Consider the following 22,044-nt stretch of genomic DNA (forward strand, 5'->3'; position numbering starts at 1 on the left):
TCGGAGTGAGACGGGGTTGTTCAAAACCAGCCTACCTAAAGTATATATATATAATCAGCTTCAGATGGATGTCTCCCTACGCAAAATTTGTAAAGCCTTTCATTTTGAGTGCTGCTCGGTCAAATGAACTTTTCTTTACAAGCGTGAAGTGTCATCTGATTGAATTTAAGACTTTGAAACATGGGCTCAGAAAGGCGGATGCTAAGAATGCTGCAGCACCATCTCTTGACAAGGGGTGGAACAACACAATCTGCAAATAGTTGTCTACTTTACCATAAGTCATGGGCTGTCTGGACATCAGCTTTAAACCTTGAACAGGTGACCGTCAGAAAGTGTATAATAAAAAATGTCTAAAATGTGCAAAATTGCCAGGACAGTTGTTTTGGAGCTGCTTTTTAGAGCCATAAAATTTCTTGGATGCGAGGGACTTCCACTACAGTGTATAGCCCTCAGAATGAAGTTTTATGCCAGCTAACATTAATGATGGAGAGAACAACAAGCAGACATATGACTTTGGCATGGCTTCAGACGAAGCTCTAGTTAAAGTTCAGTCAGGAAGACAAAACTTTTGCTATGCTTAGGCTGTAACTTTCTTCCTCACCCTGCCGTTAACTCCTTGCACGCATGCTCATGCTCTATCTCTGGCTGTCAGTGTTCGGGCTGTCATTTGAGTCATCAGCTGTTCTACAGCTGATCCGCAGTCAACCAATAGCACGGTGACAGACCTTCTCGGTCAGCCTATCATCTTACTGCTCCTCATTTTAGATATGGTTCTTTTTCTGCCCGCAGTCTTTTCATGCTGCAGCCGTGCGTACCCTCCACCTCCCCATCACCACCTAATATTCTCTGATTCAGCCTTGTTTGCCTCATCAGCCATCAACCACAAAGTCATCAGCCACCACAACCTCCACCAGTGTCTCAGTGTCATGGGGGGATTCATCTTGCTGCTGCTCAGATGTTCCACCATCACATATAATCTCCTTCTGGTGTCTAAGCACCGAAGACTTCCGTTAAATCATATCAGCACAAATCATCTGTTAATTCTGTATTAAATATTATCTTTATTTCATTCTTCTGTCTCTCCTGATTGAACTGGATGTCCAACACTTCACCAGGAATTTTGGCACAGACAGCGTGCCAAATTGTGACTGAAGGCACACATTCTTTGGACCAACAGCTGAGAGAACCATCAACGTAAGTATGTTGTTTTTGTAGCCCCTGTGGATCACCCCTCAGTGAAAATATATTTCCAGATGCATGCTTTGAAAGTGTGAAAGTGGCTTTGTGAAATCTGCAAATACTCAAGAGAAAAAGTGTGAAATTTAATAAAGCTCTGCAACTTTTAAGGTCAAATTTCTACTATGAAACTGATGCCAGATCCTCCATGTTTAAAACTACTGAAACTAATAGGATATTATGTGTAATATGTGACTATACAGCACCTACACATCATATAAATAGGCTATTACTGTATTGAAAAATAGATGAATGTTTGGTGAGGGGCATTAACTTGGTCTATAGAGTCACATGTAGCAGCTGTGACCACATATAGATTGTTTACACTGAATTTATATCATGTGTGTGGATGCAGATGTGAGCCAGATGCATCTATATTGTTTACTGTAACTGTCGTCTTTCATCTTGACAGGTCTGCGTGTGTCTCTGAGACGGGAGAGAGAAGTAGACAGATGGAGGAGCAAACAGAAAAGAGAGACAGAGAGATGGTGAAGTTAGCAAGGCAGCAACCCACACCAATTCAATTAGGAAGTAAAAATCCTTCCTGACCAGTTTAATGTGGTTACTGACTCAGGACAGCTTGTTCCTTGTGTACACTTGTGTGTCCTGCTGAGCTGGTGTATTCTTGACACCAGTTGAAGGAGCAGGAGCAACGCAGACACTAAACACATCACTGAAACAGCTGAATGTACACAGAGATATATTTGTGCTTTCGTGTGCCTCAGAAAGCTCTAAAGGTGAGCGCTCTACTGCAGTCGGAGCTGTACAGTAATGCAGGCAGCTCTTTGGGAGACTGTACCATTAATCAACTTGGCTGTTACATGAAGTCACAAACGGAGCTCAACCCTGCTGCTCTGCCTACGTTTGTGCAGGTAAAAAAATGCTTTTTGTTTTGACAACTTTCTCTGCAGTTATTTATGAAACTTTTTCAGGTGGTTGGACACATGCTGAGTTAGTTTTAGCTGTACAGTCTGTTACAGCATTTTCACATTACTGTAGGTACCATGTGTGGGTCGACCCATGACCTGCAGGTTGAGCCAGTTCGGATAAGTTTGCTAGAAAATACAGCATGTTTTGAGTGTGCGTGTCAACAAGTGACAAAGCAGCATTGTGAGTAAGTTATTAATAACTTACAAACACATCAATTACAATAGTCCACCTTCTCCTCTCCTTTTTCTCTCTCAAATACACACAACAAGCCGCGTTACCATCAGCTTGACTGTGCTCAGTCCAGGGTTTCCGTTCTCCGGTAAGACGTCTGACATATTCAAATCTCTCCAGTCACAATGTCCGGGGAGAATAATTCCCTCCTAACGCCTAACACTGCGTCCGAACAGCTAGCATGTGTCGCTCTCTGTCCACACTGAATTCGTGAAACATGCACTTCTGTTATGCCATGTAAACAATCCATCTGCCAATGTAGCACATGTACCATGGTTCCTCAATGTCGGCATGGATCGACAAACTGTGCATAGGTGCACCACACAGTGTTCACACTAATCAAACAAACTGGATCAACTGGGTCAAGTGTACTCAGATCGAGGCCCAGGTCCCTGATGAGAAGATTAGTTGCTACATATGGTCTATTTAGCCCTCTGACAACATTTCTACAATTGAGGGAGCACCTACAGAGACATGGGCTTTACCTCCTGTGCTCCGTCTGTGGATAGGTCAAGGTATAAAAAAAAAAAAACATCTTCCAGGCACAAACCTAACATATATACGTATATATATATATTTCAAAGTTTGTACATTGAAAGATCTGGGAAAATTGATGAACTTGAGGGAGGTCCTCTAGGATCAGGGTAGAACTATAGTGCTGGACATCCATCTCTGGCATTTTAGTAAAGTGATGTTAGGCGTATTTTAGGTTACAATACCTTATTTTTCTTTTCTCTCTCTCCCATCTGTTCTTTCTCATTTTCTAAAAGACGTCTTTTAAATGTGTAACAGCGAAAGAATAGTTGCATACAAAATATTAGACCTACATGCAAGAAGTATTACACAGGTAATGTACATATTTTTTCTATACTTATTTTTGTACATGCTGACACATTTGTTTACGTTCCTCAAAAACTACTACAGAAACAATTAAAAAAAGCACTTTGGTTACAGTAATTGAAAGACTGTGACATGAATTAAATCATGTATAATAATAATAATAATAATAATCGTATAACATTTTGAATATATATATTTTTTTATAAATAAATCGGCATTTTCTTCCATGAAACAGCTCATCATGTGCGACTACCATCATCTGTCTATTGCTCTGTCTCATATGTGATGATGCTAGTGTCCCATCACTGATGTTAACCTTTAGTACTGTAAACTCACAGTACACCAGACGTAATAATCTAAAGAAAGAAAAAAAAGGGGAAAGATGTAAAAAGTGATAAACTACTAAAGCGTACATATCTTGTATCATTAAGACATCTTGTCTCTATGTGACCTTAACTCGTACTAAAGTTGGGGTATAGTTGTTTCTCTCAGTACATGTCATTTAATGAGCTAAGTCCTTCACTTCTCTCTATAGTAATGGATTCTCCTCACAGATCCTTTACCATCAACACACATTAAAGCCCCAATGAGCAATAAAAGCCAGCGTGCGTGGAAATGTGAAATGAAAAACACACCACAGTAATGTTGTTAAGTTGTAAGAAAGCCTCCTCAGATCAACTCCTCCAGGGTTCACTGCACGCCAAACAGCAGCCCAACGCACGAAGGACACTGGAGACACACTGAGTAAACACACTCATACTTTCAATACAAGTGGCCATAAAAAGTTTGGCTTAACCACACATTCAAACATGCGGAACACACATTGGAAATCCATCATGCAAATATGGAATAATCTACTGTAAAAACATGCACATGGTAACGCATAAAGCAACATAAAATGATCTGAATGTAGTTTTGGTCTTTGACACCTCTGTGGTGACTAAACAAAGCTTTACACTGTCAAACTTCAGTTAATAAACTCATAATGTCTCCAGCCTCAGTATCTCTTCCCTGAACTCTGCAGGCAGATTTAACTGAATTATGTGTGACCAGCCCTGACAGCTGCTATGACAGTGTGAGTGTCACTGCCCTGGTCACCCTGCCGGGGACGATGTCAGTTTGTGTTTTGGGTTTTTCTGGCACAAAGATATTTGAAGAGTTCAGCACTTTTCTTTCAACACGAGAAGAAAAAGAAGTCGAGTGTGTGAAAAGAAGCTCCTGACTGACACATGACCTACTGCCTGACAGTGTGAGGGGACTGAAGCTCAATAGTATCACTCCCACAACACACGCACACACACCTTCATTATTAAACTGTCAGCACACAGAATCTTTGCAGTTATGAAGTTTAAATACTAAACTGTTCACTTGGTAAATGGACTTGTACTTGTAAAGCACCTTTATAGTCTTCCAACCACCTAAAGCGCTCTTTACACTACGAGTCACATTCACACACACATTCACACACTGGTGGCTGAGGCTACCGTACAAGGTGCCACCTGCTACACAGCTTTACCACACTCACACACAATGGAACAGCCATCGGGAGCAATGTGGGGTTCAGTATTTTGCCGGAGGATACTTTGACATGCAGGCTGTACGAGCCGGGGATCAAACCATCGATCCTCTGATTGGTGGATGAACCACACGACTTCCTGAGTCCCCACATTTAGGAAAAGCAACACCAAAGTCTCAGTTTGTTTATGATGACTTGTTCATCCACAACAGCAGTTGTACTTGCACAGGACCAGTATTACTGGGGCAGAGTCCTGCACGGATCACAGGTTTATTGTGAAAGTCAATGACACGAATGAAACCATTGACCCTGTTGTCACTTTCATCACTGGTGTGGAGGACTCCAGCCATGAAACTTTGCAGCCCGAGGATGAGGTGGCAGCCTGCATGGAGTTCAAGACACCCAAGGAGGATCCTTTGGAGGTTTTATGGTGGTGAAAGGAGCACGCCAAAATGTTTCCTAACCTGGCAGTGATTGAATGTTTTCACCATCCAGTGAAAGAGACGTCTCCTCCGCCGGATTTGTGATTCAGTAACAGAACCCAGCTTAATGTGAGTGACCAGCCTGTGTGTGTTAAATCACAGGTGCGGGTCGGGTTACGGGACTTTTATTAAAGGGAAATTTCGGTTTATTTCAACCCGTCTCCTATCGTCCTAAATTTGTTTCAAGTGACTAGTGACATAAAAATAATAGTTAGCATTTTAGTCGTTAGCCTAGATACAGCCGGGGCGCATAGTAGCGTCAGACCTGTTAAAACGTAAGTGAACGTGCAACCTTCAAGTGCAAAGTTTTTTTCCACAAAGACCGCCTCATATCATTAGGATAAATGTCAGAGAACATATAGAAAACGACATGTAAACGTGTTGTCTTGTGTGCTGCCATGTTTGTTTACCACCTAGCTCTGCTTTCCAAAGCGCGGCCAAAATATATCTCACGAGCTCTAGATAAAGCCCAGCTGGATACTAACGTTACTCCAGGTGGAGGTGTCTCGTCCTCGGTCACACCCAGACCTTGAAAATAAGGCTGCAACCGGTCCCATTCCTTGCAACAGAGGCATTCCTCTTCTGTGGGCACTGGGGCACAGCATTCACAGGTACACCACCAATCTCCAGAGCTACGCAGCCTTGCAGCAGCCATTCCTCCTCTCTCGTCCTCTACCTGTTGCGCCTCTCTCTCTCCCCTCCTCCGTTCTTCAATTTCATGAAGCTCTTCGTCAGTGTATTCTGGCTCAAATAAATAAGGGCGGCCATCAAACTCTGCAAAATCAAATTCCTCCTCCACAAAGTCGAAGTCTGGCAAAAAGTCAGCCATTATTCTATAAATCTTTCATAAAATAAATTAATGAACTTTTCAGGCTACTGTCCAGTTCGACCTTCCAGCTGTTGCTGCTTGTTCAGGCACGCTATGAGATCGCTGCTTGTTCTCGCGATATTTCGGCCATGCTTTGGAAAGCAGAGCTAGATGGTAAACAAACATGGCAGCACACCGGTAAGGTAAGACAACACGTTTACATGTCGTTTTCTATATGTTCTCTGACATTTATCCTAACGATATGAGGCGGTCTTTGTGGAAAAAAAAGCTTGTTTAGTGGACTAACTTTGCACTTGAAGGTTGCCCGTTCACTTACGTTTTAACAGGTCTGACGCTACTATGCGCCCCGGCTGTATCTAGGCTAACGGCTAAAATGCTAACTATTATTTCTATGTCACTAGTCACTTGAAACAAATTTAGGACGATAGGAGACAGGTTGAAATAAACCGAAATTTCCCTTTAAGAGCTTTGTGGGTATGGGCGGGTACAGGTTTCCAAAAAATGGATCCATGCAGGACTGTCGTGGGGATGTCGTGATTTAGCACCCAAAATGCTGTCGAAACTTTAATTTAAAACTGTCAAAGCAGCCTCTGTAATTCATGACTGGCACAGAAACACTGATTCACACTGGGCTGACATCATCTCAGGGAGGTTAAGTCATTTCCTGTGGAATTTTTACTTGACAAATTACAGACATTGCAGATTCACGCAAGATTAAAATCCCAGCTGACCTCAGCAATCTTTACAAATTAATACAGGTCCCCAGATAATACTAGTCCCATGCAAATCGGGCAGAAGACATCAAAAGTTGTCATGCAATCGATAATTAAAGCATCTCTGCAACTAAGAAGCCGTCCCTACTGACCCTGCTGGTCAGAGATACTGTACACCATCTGATTTTAAAAGAGGAAAGAGAGATGAGCAGAATCCTTCATGAAGACTTCCTCCACAGGTGGCTGGTCAGTTGAGTGCCTACAGCAGTACCATTTAAAGAGCTATGACAACTTTCACACTTATAGCTCTGAAAATGGCGCTGCTGTCTGCAACAAACACAGGAGACTGGATCTTTGAGCTGTCCGTCAAGATGTTCATCACATACATGTCGATACACAGAGCACAGATCTCTGTTATTGTACACACTGTCTATATTGTGATGTCTTGATCTGAGTTTTAATGATTTGGATCAACTCTGCCACATACAGTATGCAGCCAGTGACTACAGTTTAGTGTCGGTCAGATGGTACCATGACGTTCCTCTGTTCTGTCCGGATGTCTGGAATCCATGTCGGGACAAAATAAAAATCACAACGGAAAGACAAACAACAGCAGAGCAGCGGAAAGTCAGCGACAGGTTTGCAAACATTTTGACATGTTCTGCATGTCAGCAGAAAGTCTGCGGGACAAAAAAATGCTCTGTGCTTGTCAAGTTTTAAGTTAAAAGAAATGGTCACAGCTCCCTACGCACTCACTTTCAGACTGATAAACCAGCTAGGAACCAAATTTCAAGTCTTTCATAATCAAGAAAATGTGTGTGTGTGTGTGTGTGTGTGTGTGTGTGTGTGTGTGTATCCAGGGATCTGGCAGTCTAATAACCCCTCAGGGAGATGAACAGTGTTGAGGAGCGATGTAATTAGACTCGAGCAGCCTGCCAGCAACAACAAGTGGACCGGAGAGGAGCGACGACACTGGAGTGGACGAAGAAGGGAAAATAAAAACGTCTCGTTGCTCCTTTCTCCAAAGCTAAACAAGAAATAGTCTGTGCCTCAGTAAATGAGTGTTTTCTGATCGGTTACATCTGCGGTTATGGTTTGGTTGGTTTAAGCCTGGGAAAGATCACAGTCATGGTGGGAAAAGGAAAAGTTTTGATGGTCTCTTAACCATTTAATCCTTTGTTTGCTGCCTGTTTGACAGCGTAGAGCTGCACCCTGCTCTGTTACTTGTCCTCCTCCAGGTCGCCTGCATGTGATATTAAATAAATCACCTTTATAGGATGTAACAGCAGCACTCTGGAGTCAATAATAAGTTCACTGCTGACTTGCTACTTGTAGTCTCTGCAGTTTTAGAAACAGAGTCTCTTAAATGATCCTCATTGTAATTTGCAGAGAACGAGCGCCCACACTAAATGTAAATGTAATAACATGTAAATGACATATAGATCCTGAAAGTCATTACAGTAAATGGTAAACACACACTCAACAAAAGCGCTAAGATAAATCTAATCAGTTTCAAACTGACTGTGTGTTTCACGCTTCATTAATCCACGTGAATTGTTTTTAACTTTCTGCAGAATGTTCGCTCTGCTGTTCACTGAAGAAGATTAGAAAACAGACGTGAGCTTGACGTCGCATTCAGCTCTGCAGCCTTCCCTCTGAGGTTATACACGGGCACGCCAGTATTCCTTTACTATTACATTCATCATGCATGTCTCCAGTTTGTTATGTAAAATGTGTTTGATGTCTCTTAAAGCTGCCTGACTGTGGCCTTTGTGTGTTTGAGTGTTGAAACTACCTTTTATTCGTTTAAACGTATAATATGTAGCTTTGCCACATAAAAATGTCTAAAAACGACTAAACCAATATTATATATTTTGTTAAGTTGTGTATTTTGATTATCAGAAATGTTTCCAACAATTTTTCAAACCCAGATAAATATGAAATATTAATAAACGTTACGGACCGTGTCATTAGGTCGCATGTCAATGGCGACGTAACTCCAGTTACCATAGCCATTAAATGAAGGAGAAGAAGAAGAAGCAGACCAGATGAGACGTCAGAGAATGAACGTTACTGTTGCTAGGCTAAGCTAACTCGTCATGGATCATGATTATGCATTGACGGTTGCTGTACCTTCTGACACCGAAGCTGTCCTGGTAAACAAGCCGGTAAAACGGAAACATACGGGTCAACCAAGTAAAGAAGAGAAGAAGAGAAGAGAGCTAAATCAAGGATAAATATTGGTGTGGTGCTACACCGGCCGACGGACCCCATTTTCATAAAGTGAAACATAAAGTGAATATAACTTCAGTAATATACCTCGTCCATGAGCATTTCTCTGCTGCTGAAGCTCGCTCTGCCAAAAAAAACTGCCACGGTCGGTTTCGGTTTCACGGGGTGAGGAACGTCAGATCTGTATCTGTTATATGACTACAACTCCCATGATCCCACGCTACTTTGTGATGTCATCCAACTCCATCTTCTGTTATTGTTTTGGTTTGAGACCCCTAGCGGCAGAAAATTACATATTGCACGTTTAAAGAAAACAATGAAATAAAAGGTAAAACTTGTGATTGAGTAATGAAACATCTTTAATACCAAACAGCACTTGATTAACTATTTTTAGAAAAACTAAACCGCAAAAAGTATATATCTTTTAACCTTCCTGTGATGATGTTAAACTATACATGTACTATAAAGGCCCTGAAACATTACACCAATGGTTGGCCATAGTCAGTGTGGTGTGTCCCATACTGTTGCCCCTCATCGGCCCCCTTCGACTCGGAGCCCATCTGTGAATGAAATCACTCTGATTGGCAGTTCAGCTCAGCGCACAAGATGGAAGTGAGGAAAGTAAACAACAAGCTAAAGTTAAGAGGCAGTGAGATCAAAACAAACTTGTTCCATTCAGCAGAAATGTTTCATGATGGTTTGTGCTATTGTTTATTGGCTCACCATAAAGATGCTCTGTTCTTTCGACATTGTATTGTATTGTTAATGTGCTAACTGGCTCACTAGCACTGAGACGGTCATCCAGTTTCCTTATTTGAATGACAGACAACCGCCGTCTGCTGGTGTGGAGAGTTATCTCCAACCACACAAGCACAGAACGTGTGTGCTGGTCAGCTGTTGGCTGTAGTCTTTGCAGCGTTTTCATGTACAACTTTTTAGGCCAAGACACACTGACGTAAGGCAATGCAGCGAGGAACCTTTGTCACTGCTAGTTCTCTAAAGTCGGTTTGGTGTGTCTGGGTGTTAATTCTGTTGGCCATGGAGTTTATAGTCTGCGGTTCATAGATATCAAGCCTGTTGGGTGTAAGTGCTGCTGTGAAACTGCGCCTACTTAGAGCAACAAAAAAGTTTATCTTGGGTGTGTCAGTACAGTGGACAACCAAGAAAGGATGGCAGGAGAAATACCCGCACACAAATACAACTAAGCTGGACAGCAACAAAAAAGGTTCACAGGCTGAGATCAATGCCAAAAAAACATCTGTGCACAAAACAAAGAGTGCTCAAAGTGCGATAAATAATAAAAAGTGGTTAAAAACAGCAGCAAATGTTTCAGTCCGTTCAGTTCTGAAGAAGCAGAACTGAAGAAGCCTCTTGGATGAGAGGTGAAACTCAAACAAGTCCAGTTGCCTGCGATATAGCACTTAAGATTACCACGACGTGGATGACTGAGAATCTTCACCAACAGTGGCCCCTGCGGTCGCCACTGTATTGAAGGCTGTGGATAAATCTACATCTAGTGTGTGACCTGAGATCAGACCAGACCAGATCAAGCTGTGTGTCTTTCTCTTTACACTTTCCAAAAGGTAATTTATGTACATCTTGTGTTTTCTTATTCAACATCCCTTTTCTTTCTTTTGTGTCTACAAAATGGAGGCTTCTCTTGTTGCCAGCGTGTTTTACAAAGAGGAGGAAGAAGTAATCTGGGGCTCGGTGGAAGCATATCATCGATTTTCAAATTTCAAATGTATGAAATCCTTTCCTCATGCGAGAGGTTTGCTTTTGCATCCATAGACGAAAGCACTGAACGCACAGATGGAGGCCAAAATGTCTTTTTACTTTTAACTTTGTGCCTCGTTGGACAGAAGAAACACTGCACATGAAAAACATTGCACATTTAAACTTTCAATTTCTTTCCCCTGTTTGGAGTTTCAAAGTGTTTGCTGTATGTTGCAAACACTGATATTTAAAGCTATTGAACATAATAACCACAGACAACATTTTGTATTTGTGTCACTGTGTGAGTCTTACAAATGAATACACACACACACATCAGTCAATAACACAGACAGAAATCTGTTGTCAGAGCCGTGTGGTGGAAGAAAAGCCACACAACTGTCATGCTCATCTTCACTTCCCTTATCCTCACACTGTCTGCATCTCTCCGTCCTTCTCACAGCGTTAAGTAGCGGTCGAGAGGATTCATTCATTTCTGGGAAAACATAATTTATCTCGAGAGCATTCAACAGCATTTATAAAAGAAGACAAGCTTTGAATGAGAAGTTTAGAGTGCTGATGAAGTTGATGAACAGCTTATTGTCACCAAAAATATATTAACCCAAGTGTTTGATTTCAAGTAAACGAAGTAGACACTTTGTTATATTTTTCTTTCAGATAGAGAAGATTAAAAGCCAGGGCACACACACAAGCAAAAGTACACAAACAAAATGATAACATCGTATTATTGTGACAGAGGAAGAAAAAGTAGAGACAGAAAAGGGATGAAAAGAAATAAGAAGTAAAAAGGCAGCAGGATGAAAATGAATAACAAACACACTTTAGTTTTCTTCTTGTGTGTCTGTGTCGTCGTTTTTCCAGATTACATGGTGGTGAGAGGAGGTCGTGTCTTCTGTACCATTTTGTCATTTTCCATACTGCAATTTTATTTTGTTGGTTATTCTGTATACATATCTATTGCATGTCTGTCCGACCGGGGAGAATGATCCCTCCTCAGTTGGTCTTCCAGAGGTTTGGTCCATTTGTCTTCCCTGTTAAAGGTTTTCATACATGCGGATAATAGAAGATAAGCTAGAGAAGATGGAGTGCTTTCATCAGCGCCATTTTATCTCTCAGGATCCTCGATCAGACTCATCAACAACAGACACAAAACCACACCCACACATGTTTGTATAACCGTACTTGTGATAACCAAAACCTCAACTTCAGCTAATATAATTACATTCTCACCAACTTCGCTGAGTCAACTGATTCATCTGGCATCATGAATCAGCTGTTTCTCGTTGGAATCAACAATCAATCCAATCAGCACCATGCACTGTAAACCCCAATCCATCCATGACACTTTTAATAAAAATTCATTCCCTTGACACAAACACTATCATTGTACACTTAACATATTGTGGTGGCTATATTGGTGAAGTTTCCCAGCATGCTGTGAGACAATGTCTTTATGGCCAAAGAAAACTGTGTTTAAATGTGTTGTAAATCACTCGTGTTACCCATCACACAGTGACTAATGTTTCTGTATTTCACAATGGTTCTAACAGATTACAGTAATGTTGTGGTGAAAAACATTTTGCAACATGAGTTGAGTCGTACACACAGTTAGTGACCTCCTGCCTGTGTGGATATTAGTGTCGAACAAAAAGAGCACTTCCTGGTTCAGAATTCATCTCTTAGTCTTACTCTAGCAATCGAGAAACCTAATCTTGCCCCAGTTTACTTTTTTATTTCAATTATATTTAAAAAATAACAGTAAAATGTGTCTTCAATGCATTTATGTTCATTTGACACAGTATTAAATGCTCAATCAATAAAAATGTTATGTTAAACTGACATAATATTCCTGTCAGACAAGAGTCATGTGACACATTTATTCTGTGTCTGCTGTTCTCGAAACTTTCATGTTACTGTGCTGTACTAAACTAAAAGTTCTGAGTGAAGGCTGTTTCCAAAATAATTATACTTTGAGTGAACGAACTAGGGTTTACAGTGTGGGTGGGTCTTATGCCATTGTCAAACGCTGTAAAGCTGTGCCAATATCCAGGAGCCCAGTGTTTGCTTCCTGAGTGAATGTTGAGCCAAATCATGATGTTTTTTTTCCAAACTTAACCACATGCTTTTGTTGCTGAAACCTAATTAAAGTGTTTATTACACACGGAAATAAACGATGTTTGAGGCGTTTTACCGATGTTGTTTAAATTGAAAAAGACTGTATGCATCTTATGAACGGAAACGGTGCAGTTCCTGTGAAAAACTGAAGTGTATTTTAAAGACACAGTGCAACAGGTGTAAACTGACAGGGCGTCTCAGGAGATGCACCCAGGATACCTCGAACGCCATATGTAGTGGCGATATGTGACGAAATGGGAGCAAGAATCTGTTGTACTTTACTTTGGATCAATCAACACACAGGGCTCTAGTTTCCCGGCGCAGCACAGTGTGGTGCAGGGTGGCGAACCCCGCACAGAGCTAGTTTCGAGCAGCCCAACCCGAGGCGCACTCAGTTTGGTAGTTTGGCAGACCGGGGTGCGCTGAGATGGGTGTGGCGGCGCAGCAGGGGGAGGTGTCGACAGATCCAGCTTGGCGCAGTGACAGTTTCGTGCCAAAAGACTTTGCCGGAGGTGCACTAAAAGCTCGCCAGCTGAAACTAGGTCTACTGTCAGGTGTAAGCTGAAGTTTGGCTGACCTGCGGACAGTGCGCACACATCACCAAAACCTCACAGACAGGTTTCCAGAATGTCAGGCACATTAACGATGCAATAAATAACCAAAAAAAAAAAAACACTATTCAATGCAACTATCTGCAATCAGCACATAAATGTATCTCTATATCAACTGTCCCGTCACATCTGATGTCAGATCAAAGGGGATTGGCACCGTTTGGCACGCGTAATGGAAACCCAACCTGATTTGATTAAACAGCTGCAAACTAATGAGTTCACATCCCTCTCAGCCAACCACAAACAGCCACAGCATCAGATAGGGAGTAAATATTCAGCATCTGTCATCTTAGAAAAGTCAAAAGAAAAGAAACAGAGTGAGACTGCGAGAGAGAAAGAGAGAGCGCACGAGAGAAACGCAACATTGATTTACAATTGTGGTGACCTCCTCCCAGGCTACCTTTGCATCATCAGCCCGTGGAGGTCTGCTCGCAGTTCCGTATATTCGGACACTGCGAGCTTGGACCTCCCAGACCAAAACATCAGTTTCCTCCTGGGAGAAGTTTGGCCGTCTGATGCTGCTGCTCTCTTCTGCCATGGCGAATTGAGTAAACTCTCATTACGCCTTCGCGCGGCGCATTTAAGGGCGAGGAGAGGGGCTCATTTGATTGGTGTGATGTGTGTAAAACCCACTCCACGCCTTCTCTCCTCCCTCTTTCCAACTTGCACAGGTAGGAGGGACGGAGGTGGGACAGAGGAGTAGCTGCGCCAGCGTGCACGGTGTGCCAAACTTGCAAAATCCATCTGGCCACACCCACTTGGCGAAGCACAGGTGCGCTGCGCCTCCGCCTCGCCCGGTCTGCGAAACTAGAGCCCACAATATCATGCAGAGTGCACCAACTATCTGTGGCTGAAAATAGTTCCCAACAGATGCACTTTTCATGTATAGGGCAAAAAAACAAGCAGCAATAAGTCACTGAGTATAAAAGGTATAAAAAAATGATCACTTAAGAAGGAAAAAGTGACGGGCTGGTGTTACATCAAGACTTTGTGTAACTACTAAATCAAACAGAACCCTTTTGGTTTGTGTCTGGTTGTTAATATCCACCCTGTACACACTGTAAAAGGTCAAGATCTTGCCTGCAGACTGTGGCACTCCCCCGATGGCAGTACAAAAAGTCACTCTGGCACAGAGTCACAGAGGCCGCACCAGTTAATGAGTATCTCTCAGAACAATTTGAAAGATGCTGTAATCTCTTTGAGATCCTACGAACTAAACTTCACATGGAGTTTGGTCCACACGCCTCCTTCTTAAGAGACACCAGAAATAAATTACAGACGTAACAGATCAGAATGTTGTTTTGTGGTTATGAGAGAGTGAGCGCATCGACATCATCAGCGTGTTAGTCTTGATCATTACAGCAGGAAGTTGTGGAGGCGTCATCTCTCTATATTTATGCAGATGAAACATTCCTTGATGTGCACCTCTACTCACAGCTGACCTCAGTGGGTGTGTTAGTGTGCGTGTGTGTGGATGTGAGTGTGCGAGGCTGCAGACTCACTTGATAGAGCCTTGAGACGCCCTACACATACAGCAGCTAGACAGGCACTGGCCTGGTGTTGCAGAACCAGAGCAGCAGCTTGGAGGCAGAGGAGCAGCCGCTGGAGAGACAGGAGGAGGAGGAGGAGGAGGAGGAAGCAATGAAAAGATATAGAAAGGAAGAACAAAGGAGGCAGCAGTAAAAGGATGTACAGAGCGGATAATGGATAAAAACAAACAGAGTAAATGAGGCAAACAGGAGATGAATAAGGGAAGAGGAAATGAGAAGGGTGGGAAAAGAATTGAGGAAAGGAGGGGAGCAAGCGGTGAGGAGAAGGGAAGGAAATATGGCAAGTGTAGCCAGTGAAAGAGAAGAAATGATTGAAGAAATAAAAGAAAGGGGAAGGAATAAAGAAGGAGAAAGAAAAGGCAAAGGACCATAGGGAAGAAAAGGAAGAGTAAACGCCAAGGAGACAAAATAAAGTGAAGATTAAGGAAGACAATTGGATAAAGAAAATAAGGGATATAGCAAAATAAAACGGATAATCAAGACAATAAATGGAAGAATAAAGGAAAGAAGAGTGGGAACAAGTGGGAACAAAAAAGAGAAAAGTAAGGAAAGAACAGAGAATCAAATAAATTGGGGAATGACGAAAGATAGAACAGTGTAAGGAAAGACGAAGGGTGGGACAACAGGAAAGTAAAAATGAGGACAAAGAAAAGGCATGGAAGGAACAGGGCATAAAAGGTAAGAAGGGAAAGAAAGGAAATAATGGAACGATGATAAAAGAGACAAAAGGAAAAAGAAAGTAGAGGATGAACAGGTAGGAAGAACCCAAAGGAGGTGAGGAAGAAGGGAGGAAGAGGGAGGGAGAGAGAAAGGGAAAAACAAGGTTAGTTTACACCCAGACGACCCATCAGACAGCAGGCAAGACAAGACATCTGTGTGTGTGTGTGTGTGTGTGTGTGTGTGTGTGTGTGTGTGTGTGCATTATAATTCAGGAAAATAAACTGCATCAACATGTATTAAGGTGTAATTACATTTTTGTCATACAGAGAAACAACACACAGACAGTGAGATGATCTTTAATGTGATGTCATGTTAATGTTGTTGTCATGAGCTGACTTTATCATTGGAAGGTGGAGGGGATAGAGGAAGGAGTGACACCCAGGCGAGACTCTTGCCAAGCTGCGGACCACTGTTCCAGACCAACAAACAACACCTGTTGTTTTAGAGCAAGCGGCGGCTGCATTTCCAGCGGCTTTTGTGCCGTTAAACGTGGGTGTTTTGTAGAAACCCATCACTGCTTTTCTAGGCGCTTTTGTGCTGTTGAATATGGTTGTGTTTAACCTCTCTAACTCCGCCAGGACGCCCACGTCCTCGCTCCCTCCCTCCTCTGTTAAATGGTATCTCCCAGGCGCATTACATCATCAAACCATGTGATGTTTGGTATTGCGGGATTCAGGAAGCGCTCGGCTTTTCAAAAATGACATCGTTTTTCTTTTATTTCTTGTGGATTTCGCTCCAGAGCAGCCTAAACACACAAAGTCCAAAATCGCGATGAGTGGTGACAAGTCATGTCATGCCGTTTTTCAACGGGAAAAGTTACAGGATTACTCGCAATCTTATGTGGAGCCGTTAGCGAGGACTTGGCTGGTTTATAAAAGGTAAGAGTCTCACTCCTTCCACTATTTTTGGCTGAGATATACCGCCTAGAAAGTGGGATCATAACTTTCACGTTTCATATGGCTTTATCTGGTGATATTTTATGGTGTTTCTGTGTCATAAACAACATCAGCTATCATAATCACACCTGATGTCAATAAGGTACAATGTTTGAAGCTGGCTGAGTGTTGTTTGATCACTGATAGGACTGTTTTGAAGTGGAGTGACCGTCTTGTCATTTGGAGCTCCGCCTGGATCTTTTCATGGTATAAACACTGTAGAATGGTCATACTTTGAGCAGTCTTCTTCAAATTTGAAACAAGTGTTCATTGATAGTGTGCCTACAGCCCCACAGTGTCATTTACCTGCTCAGATGAAGCCACAGACAGTTATTCATCCTGAAATACATTTTTTATTTTATTTTAGGCAAAATCTTCAACATTTTACTGATTTCAGAGGCCCATTACTCTGTCTCTGTATCACCTAGAGTGTTTCTGACACTTTCACAAGAAACTTCAGAGAGTTTTCTTTCTGGCAACACCTCATGCATGCATGTAGTCAGAGCGTTTCAGAAGCTACAGTCATTTTAATTTGGGTATGTCATTTTAGGCGTTTTTGCTACAAAATGGTGGGGTGGGGGGGTGGGGGAGTACAAGAAGTTTTAAGCAACCTGTCGCCAATTTTCTTGTAGCTTTGTTGAACATGGGTGTTGTTAGGCACTCATCACCACTTTCACAGCAGCTTTTGTGACTTTGAATGTGGATGTTTTTTTTTTTTAGCAACCTGTTACCCCTTTTCCAGAGGCTTTTATTCCTTTACATTTGGATGTTTTTTAGAGTCCCATTGCCACTTTTCCAACAGATTTTGTGCGACCAAATGTGGGTAGTTTAAGCCAAAACATCATCCTTTCCTAACCACAAGTGTTTTTTTGGGGGCCTAAACATAACCACACCCTAACCACAGCACTGTTAGAAATGCATATTTCCAGCGTTTTCACTACATAATAACGAACAAATGTAACGTATCCGTGGTTTGCAGTAACGTACAATGTCAGTGTTTATTTATTTTTTTTGGTGTTTGGGTCAACACATTCTCACTCCGACCTCGTCACATATTGACATTTGGTCATGGACTTTCCACATCGAGATATGACGTCCAAGGTACCCTTGGTGTGTTGGTTGTTGAAGTTCTGGGACACCGTGTCAACTTCAGCCTGTTACATGCATTGTCTGTTTTCAAAATACACTTCCATTTGTACCGTTGCCGTTACAGGCTATTTCAAAATAAACGCACTACGTCAGCACTACATTTTGCAAACACACACACACACACACACGAGGGTTTGACTTTATAATCTTACAGGAAGTGAACACCAGTCTCCCGGGTGAAAGTCTTTGGTTGTTTGGCTAACCCACCACCTCTCCCTCCTGCACAACATGGACATCCACGGCCTTAACTTTCATTGTTGTCCCTCCATGTTTCCCCTTGATGCTGTTAAATGATAACTACCACCTGCCGCTTATCATACCGACATATCATACGGTATCATAGGGTGCTTAAAGTCACTGACCAAGTGCCGGATTGCTACAACTTCAGAGTGAGACCGGGTTGTTTGGGTTGAATAGTGACAATCAGCTCTTTCTCGATTTTACGTGAAGAACTATTCCGTCCATTTTTTAATGAATGGCATACTCTCATGTCCCCAGTGTTTGAGGCAGGAAATAGAAGTTTAGATACTAAACTTTTTAAAATTGCCCAGAGGGTGGCACAACAGGAAAGGTTGCAAGGGCTGTTAAAGTCAAACGAATTCATCCCATGAGGAGCATAACTAGGTTCAGTAAATTTGATGGCGGTGTGCTTTTATCAGGACAAGTTTGTGTGCAAAGTTGGTCAGAGTGAAGCTGAAAGAGAAACCAGATTGGAACGCTTTATTGTCTGGGGTCATGACAGTACATGTCACAATGTCACATCAACCTTAACAGTACCATTGAGATATGTTGTCATGGATCAAAATGCTCTCAAAAAAGTTTTTCCAATAGAATCATCCTCTGTGGATGCTGAAAATCTATTTGAAAACTGGTGACAATCATATCAAAAAATCATGAGCTTAACCCGAGTTTTGGACGACTTGACTCATCCATCAAAACACTAAGTAACTTCCTGCCAGCACAGGAGAAATGTTAGTAAAGCTTGACTCCTGAGAATCCTCACACACACACAAAGTCAAATGATATCCATATCAAATCCCTCAGTCAGTGGTTTGGTGTTAACTGTAACATTTTGGACAAATGTGTCATTTAATGAGCACTATCCCAATCTGTCTGCTTTGATGGGGATGTGTAGCAGTCATGTGGACATAACAAGCCCGGAGGCTCTGAAGAAATCCCCCAAAGACTTTAGCAGGAACCAAGAAACTGAACAGCTCGTTAGTGGACAGAGAAAGAGACAGGCTGACAAATTAAAGACGGAGTGACTACGAGCTGGGAGAAGCTGTCACAGACGGGGGGAAACAGGCTGTGATATCAGCCACTAAAAATAAAAACTACAGGCCTCACATTCCTAAATAATCCCCTGATTTCTAACCAGGGGATTCTCATCTAACAAGCTGATTGTGTGTCTAACTACTGTCTACTCAGTCGAAGGCAACATGCATTGCAATTCCTGTGAATATCTTACATACCATCACATGTGTGTGCCCCTAATGGGATCAAATACAACAATTTGCCTATGGATATCACTGACAATACAAGTTATATGTGTTTACATGAGAAACAAATTTGTTGTCATCATTAAAACACATCTTAACTTGTCATCTGACACCTCATCCCCCTGCAATTATTGTGAAAATGGTACAGTCGTGTTCACAATAACAGCAGGGGTCAGAAGTGCAGAACAAATGTGGGGAAGTGAGGAGCTTGGAAGACAAGCTTAGAGCTATAGTGAAGACACAGGTATCATATAAAACTACACAACCTCAGGCATCAATCTGCACCAACATGTCATGCTATCTTGTCGGGAAGGGGCTCGTAATAATGGTGAGGGAAAAGGGGCATTGCCATTTCAAAAATAGTGTATTTGAATATTTCCACAGTATTTCTGCGGGTGCTGGATGTGGAATATTTTGTCCCCCTGTCCATAGTCTCTAAAGGCTGGCCCGACAGGACCACAATATTAGTGCGACCCTGTGGTTCACACAGCTCGCTTACTTTGCACCCAGTGGCACCTGCTGCTATGAAAACCATTTAAACCTGTAATAAATGAACTGGCCTCTAAAATGACCCGTTCAGCTTGATGCAGGGTGCTCCATCATTCCTTAGTGGCATGTTTTGTTTTACACTGGCTGCTATAAAAGCAGTGGAATTAACTTTAATTCCCAAGTCCCAAAGTCCCAATCATGACTTTGTGTTACTAGCTGACCCAAAAGTGAAATAGTGACAGATAGGAATATCCCTTTAGCACACTTACAGATGAATGCATAAAGAATTGGATGGCAGCTGGTCATGGTACCATTAACTGCACATCACCAGCAACCATTATCTACTTCACTTAAAAAAAAAACAATTTAAGAAAATTTAAAGCAGAGATATTACACCAATATTACAGCGCAAACATGTAAAGTTTGGCAGCTGATTTTTCGCAGCAGTGAGACGCAAAACATTTTCCCGTCTTTGCGTCTGATTGCAGTTATCCATGCGGCAAAATACAGATGTCCCCTTTGTGCCAAGAGCACAGAATGTAAAATGACAGCAGAGAGAATAAGGAAAGCTACAGGTTCTGACCTATGAGGTGCAGAGCATTCCTCAAGACTTCAGGCAAGGAATTTCGGCCGGCTTCATTGGTTTGGTTTGGGCCATCTGCCCAGCACGGCAGGGATTTGCTTTTCCATCACAACAGGGTTACCTTCTTGAAGGTGTGTCTTTAAAGGACTTGTCTTGAGTGATGACGTTTCAAAGCAGCGGGCCGATCTACGGCTAAAGTCCCCTGTTATTTTTGCTGCATGTGTTTTTCCACAGCAGGGCAGGTAAAGGAAGTTTACCTGTTTGCAGAGGTGCAGTAAGAGCCTGTTGTCTGCAGCTCTTCATCAACATCTCACTGTGGCTGTTTCTGCTTTCACTCTTCCTCTCTGCGGTATCATTAGACTTTGCTTTATTGAAGAAAATTCGCTAACAAAGTTCCGCTAATTTAGTGATGAACACATTTAATCTCTGTAGATTCTTCACATTAAAAGTTCCCCATTATTTTGTAATGTAAAAACTTTCTTTGTGAAGCACCATAAAAAGGATATTTAAGTTTTCGAGCAGCAACTTCTAATACAACTGATAACATGAAACAGTAAAATAAAGCAGATATCTAAAGTACAAACAGGATGCAGGAGAGAAAGCTACAAAAGTACTGAGAGCTGATCACAGAGACTTTTTAAAACGCCTTTCTCTTTGGTCAGACAGAGGTGAGTGGACTCTTGCAACACACAGGCTTGTTTCTGGGGAGAAGCGGAGTCGATGGGGGTTGGCTACTGTCAGCGAGACGCCACCGCTACCGGCTTGAGGGTGGGCAGCATCGCTTTTGGACCTGCTCGGGAGACGGTCCAATACTTGCGCAGCTCAGTGTGGCACGTCTTTACTGATAATAGAAATGCAAATCGACATGGCATGGCTTGACTCAGCGTGGCCAAAAGTGACAGTGGAAAAGGCCCAAGAAAGAAACAGTATTTAGGTCAGTGCTCGGTGCGACACCCCTTATGAATGTGCTTCAGCTGCCACCAGCTCTGTATTGATACTAATAATCTCAGTGTAACTGTGTGTAGCTATTAGCTCTGATCTTTGTGAAATGGAGTGTTCTTACAATGATGCTCTTTTGTAGAGACAAAGGTCAAATATTGCACCAAATGTTTGCAAATTACCAAGTTAAAATATGTGCTAAGAGCACCTGGATGTTATTCGCTTGGCAGTGCAGTTGGGAGAACATTTAACCCTTTGCAGGTGCTTTAAGGAATACAGTTTCTTTTTGTCTTCTTTTTGCAGGTTTAGTGGCCGCAAAAGCCAAGGCATCCTTTTGAGAATATGGAAATTTAAAACAAATATATAATGAAGTTGGGGTTGGGAAATACACAGTTACAAAACTTTAACTCAGGTCTGTAGAGGTCTATTTTAGGTCTGAGTGAGTAGAGACAAATCCTTTTTGGGCAAGTCCAATATTTTGGACTTGACACTGACCTCTATGTATGATAATGGACTTGCATTTGTTAAGTTTCCACTCACATCAGTATATCATAATGTGCTCTAACATATCTGGGAGCAGAATCAGATAGCGAGCATGTGTAGAGTGTTAGCTGCAGTTGTTTGTTGTGAGCTTGTAGTTGAGTGCAGCTGACAGCATCAGGGCAGCATTTAACCCGGCAGCCTGAAAGCAGAGCTTCCTGTTAGGATTTT

The 22,044-nt window shown here is 42.2% G+C and overlaps 1 protein-coding gene across 6 annotated transcripts in view; it reads right to left on the reverse strand.

Annotated features, from left to right (window-relative positions):
- Window positions 1-22,044, reverse strand: part of htr4 (5-hydroxytryptamine receptor 4) — a 303,234-nt gene that overhangs the window by 40,093 nt on the left and 241,097 nt on the right. Inside the window, exon 7 of one of the 6 annotated variants that reach the window (XM_078169574.1) lies at window positions 14,972-15,071. The exons of the other annotated variants lie outside the window; for them this stretch is intronic. Within the exon in view, the coding sequence (XP_078025700.1) occupies window positions 15,008-15,071 (64 nt within the window). The 3' untranslated portion in view covers window positions 14,972-15,007. The remainder of the gene's footprint in view (window positions 1-14,971; window positions 15,072-22,044) is intronic. 6 annotated transcript variants of the gene reach the window in all.

The sequence above is a fragment of the Epinephelus lanceolatus genome, chromosome 7, assembly GCF_041903045.1.
Source record: "Epinephelus lanceolatus isolate andai-2023 chromosome 7, ASM4190304v1, whole genome shotgun sequence".
Classification (NCBI taxonomy): Eukaryota; Metazoa; Chordata; class Actinopteri; order Perciformes; family Serranidae; genus Epinephelus; species Epinephelus lanceolatus.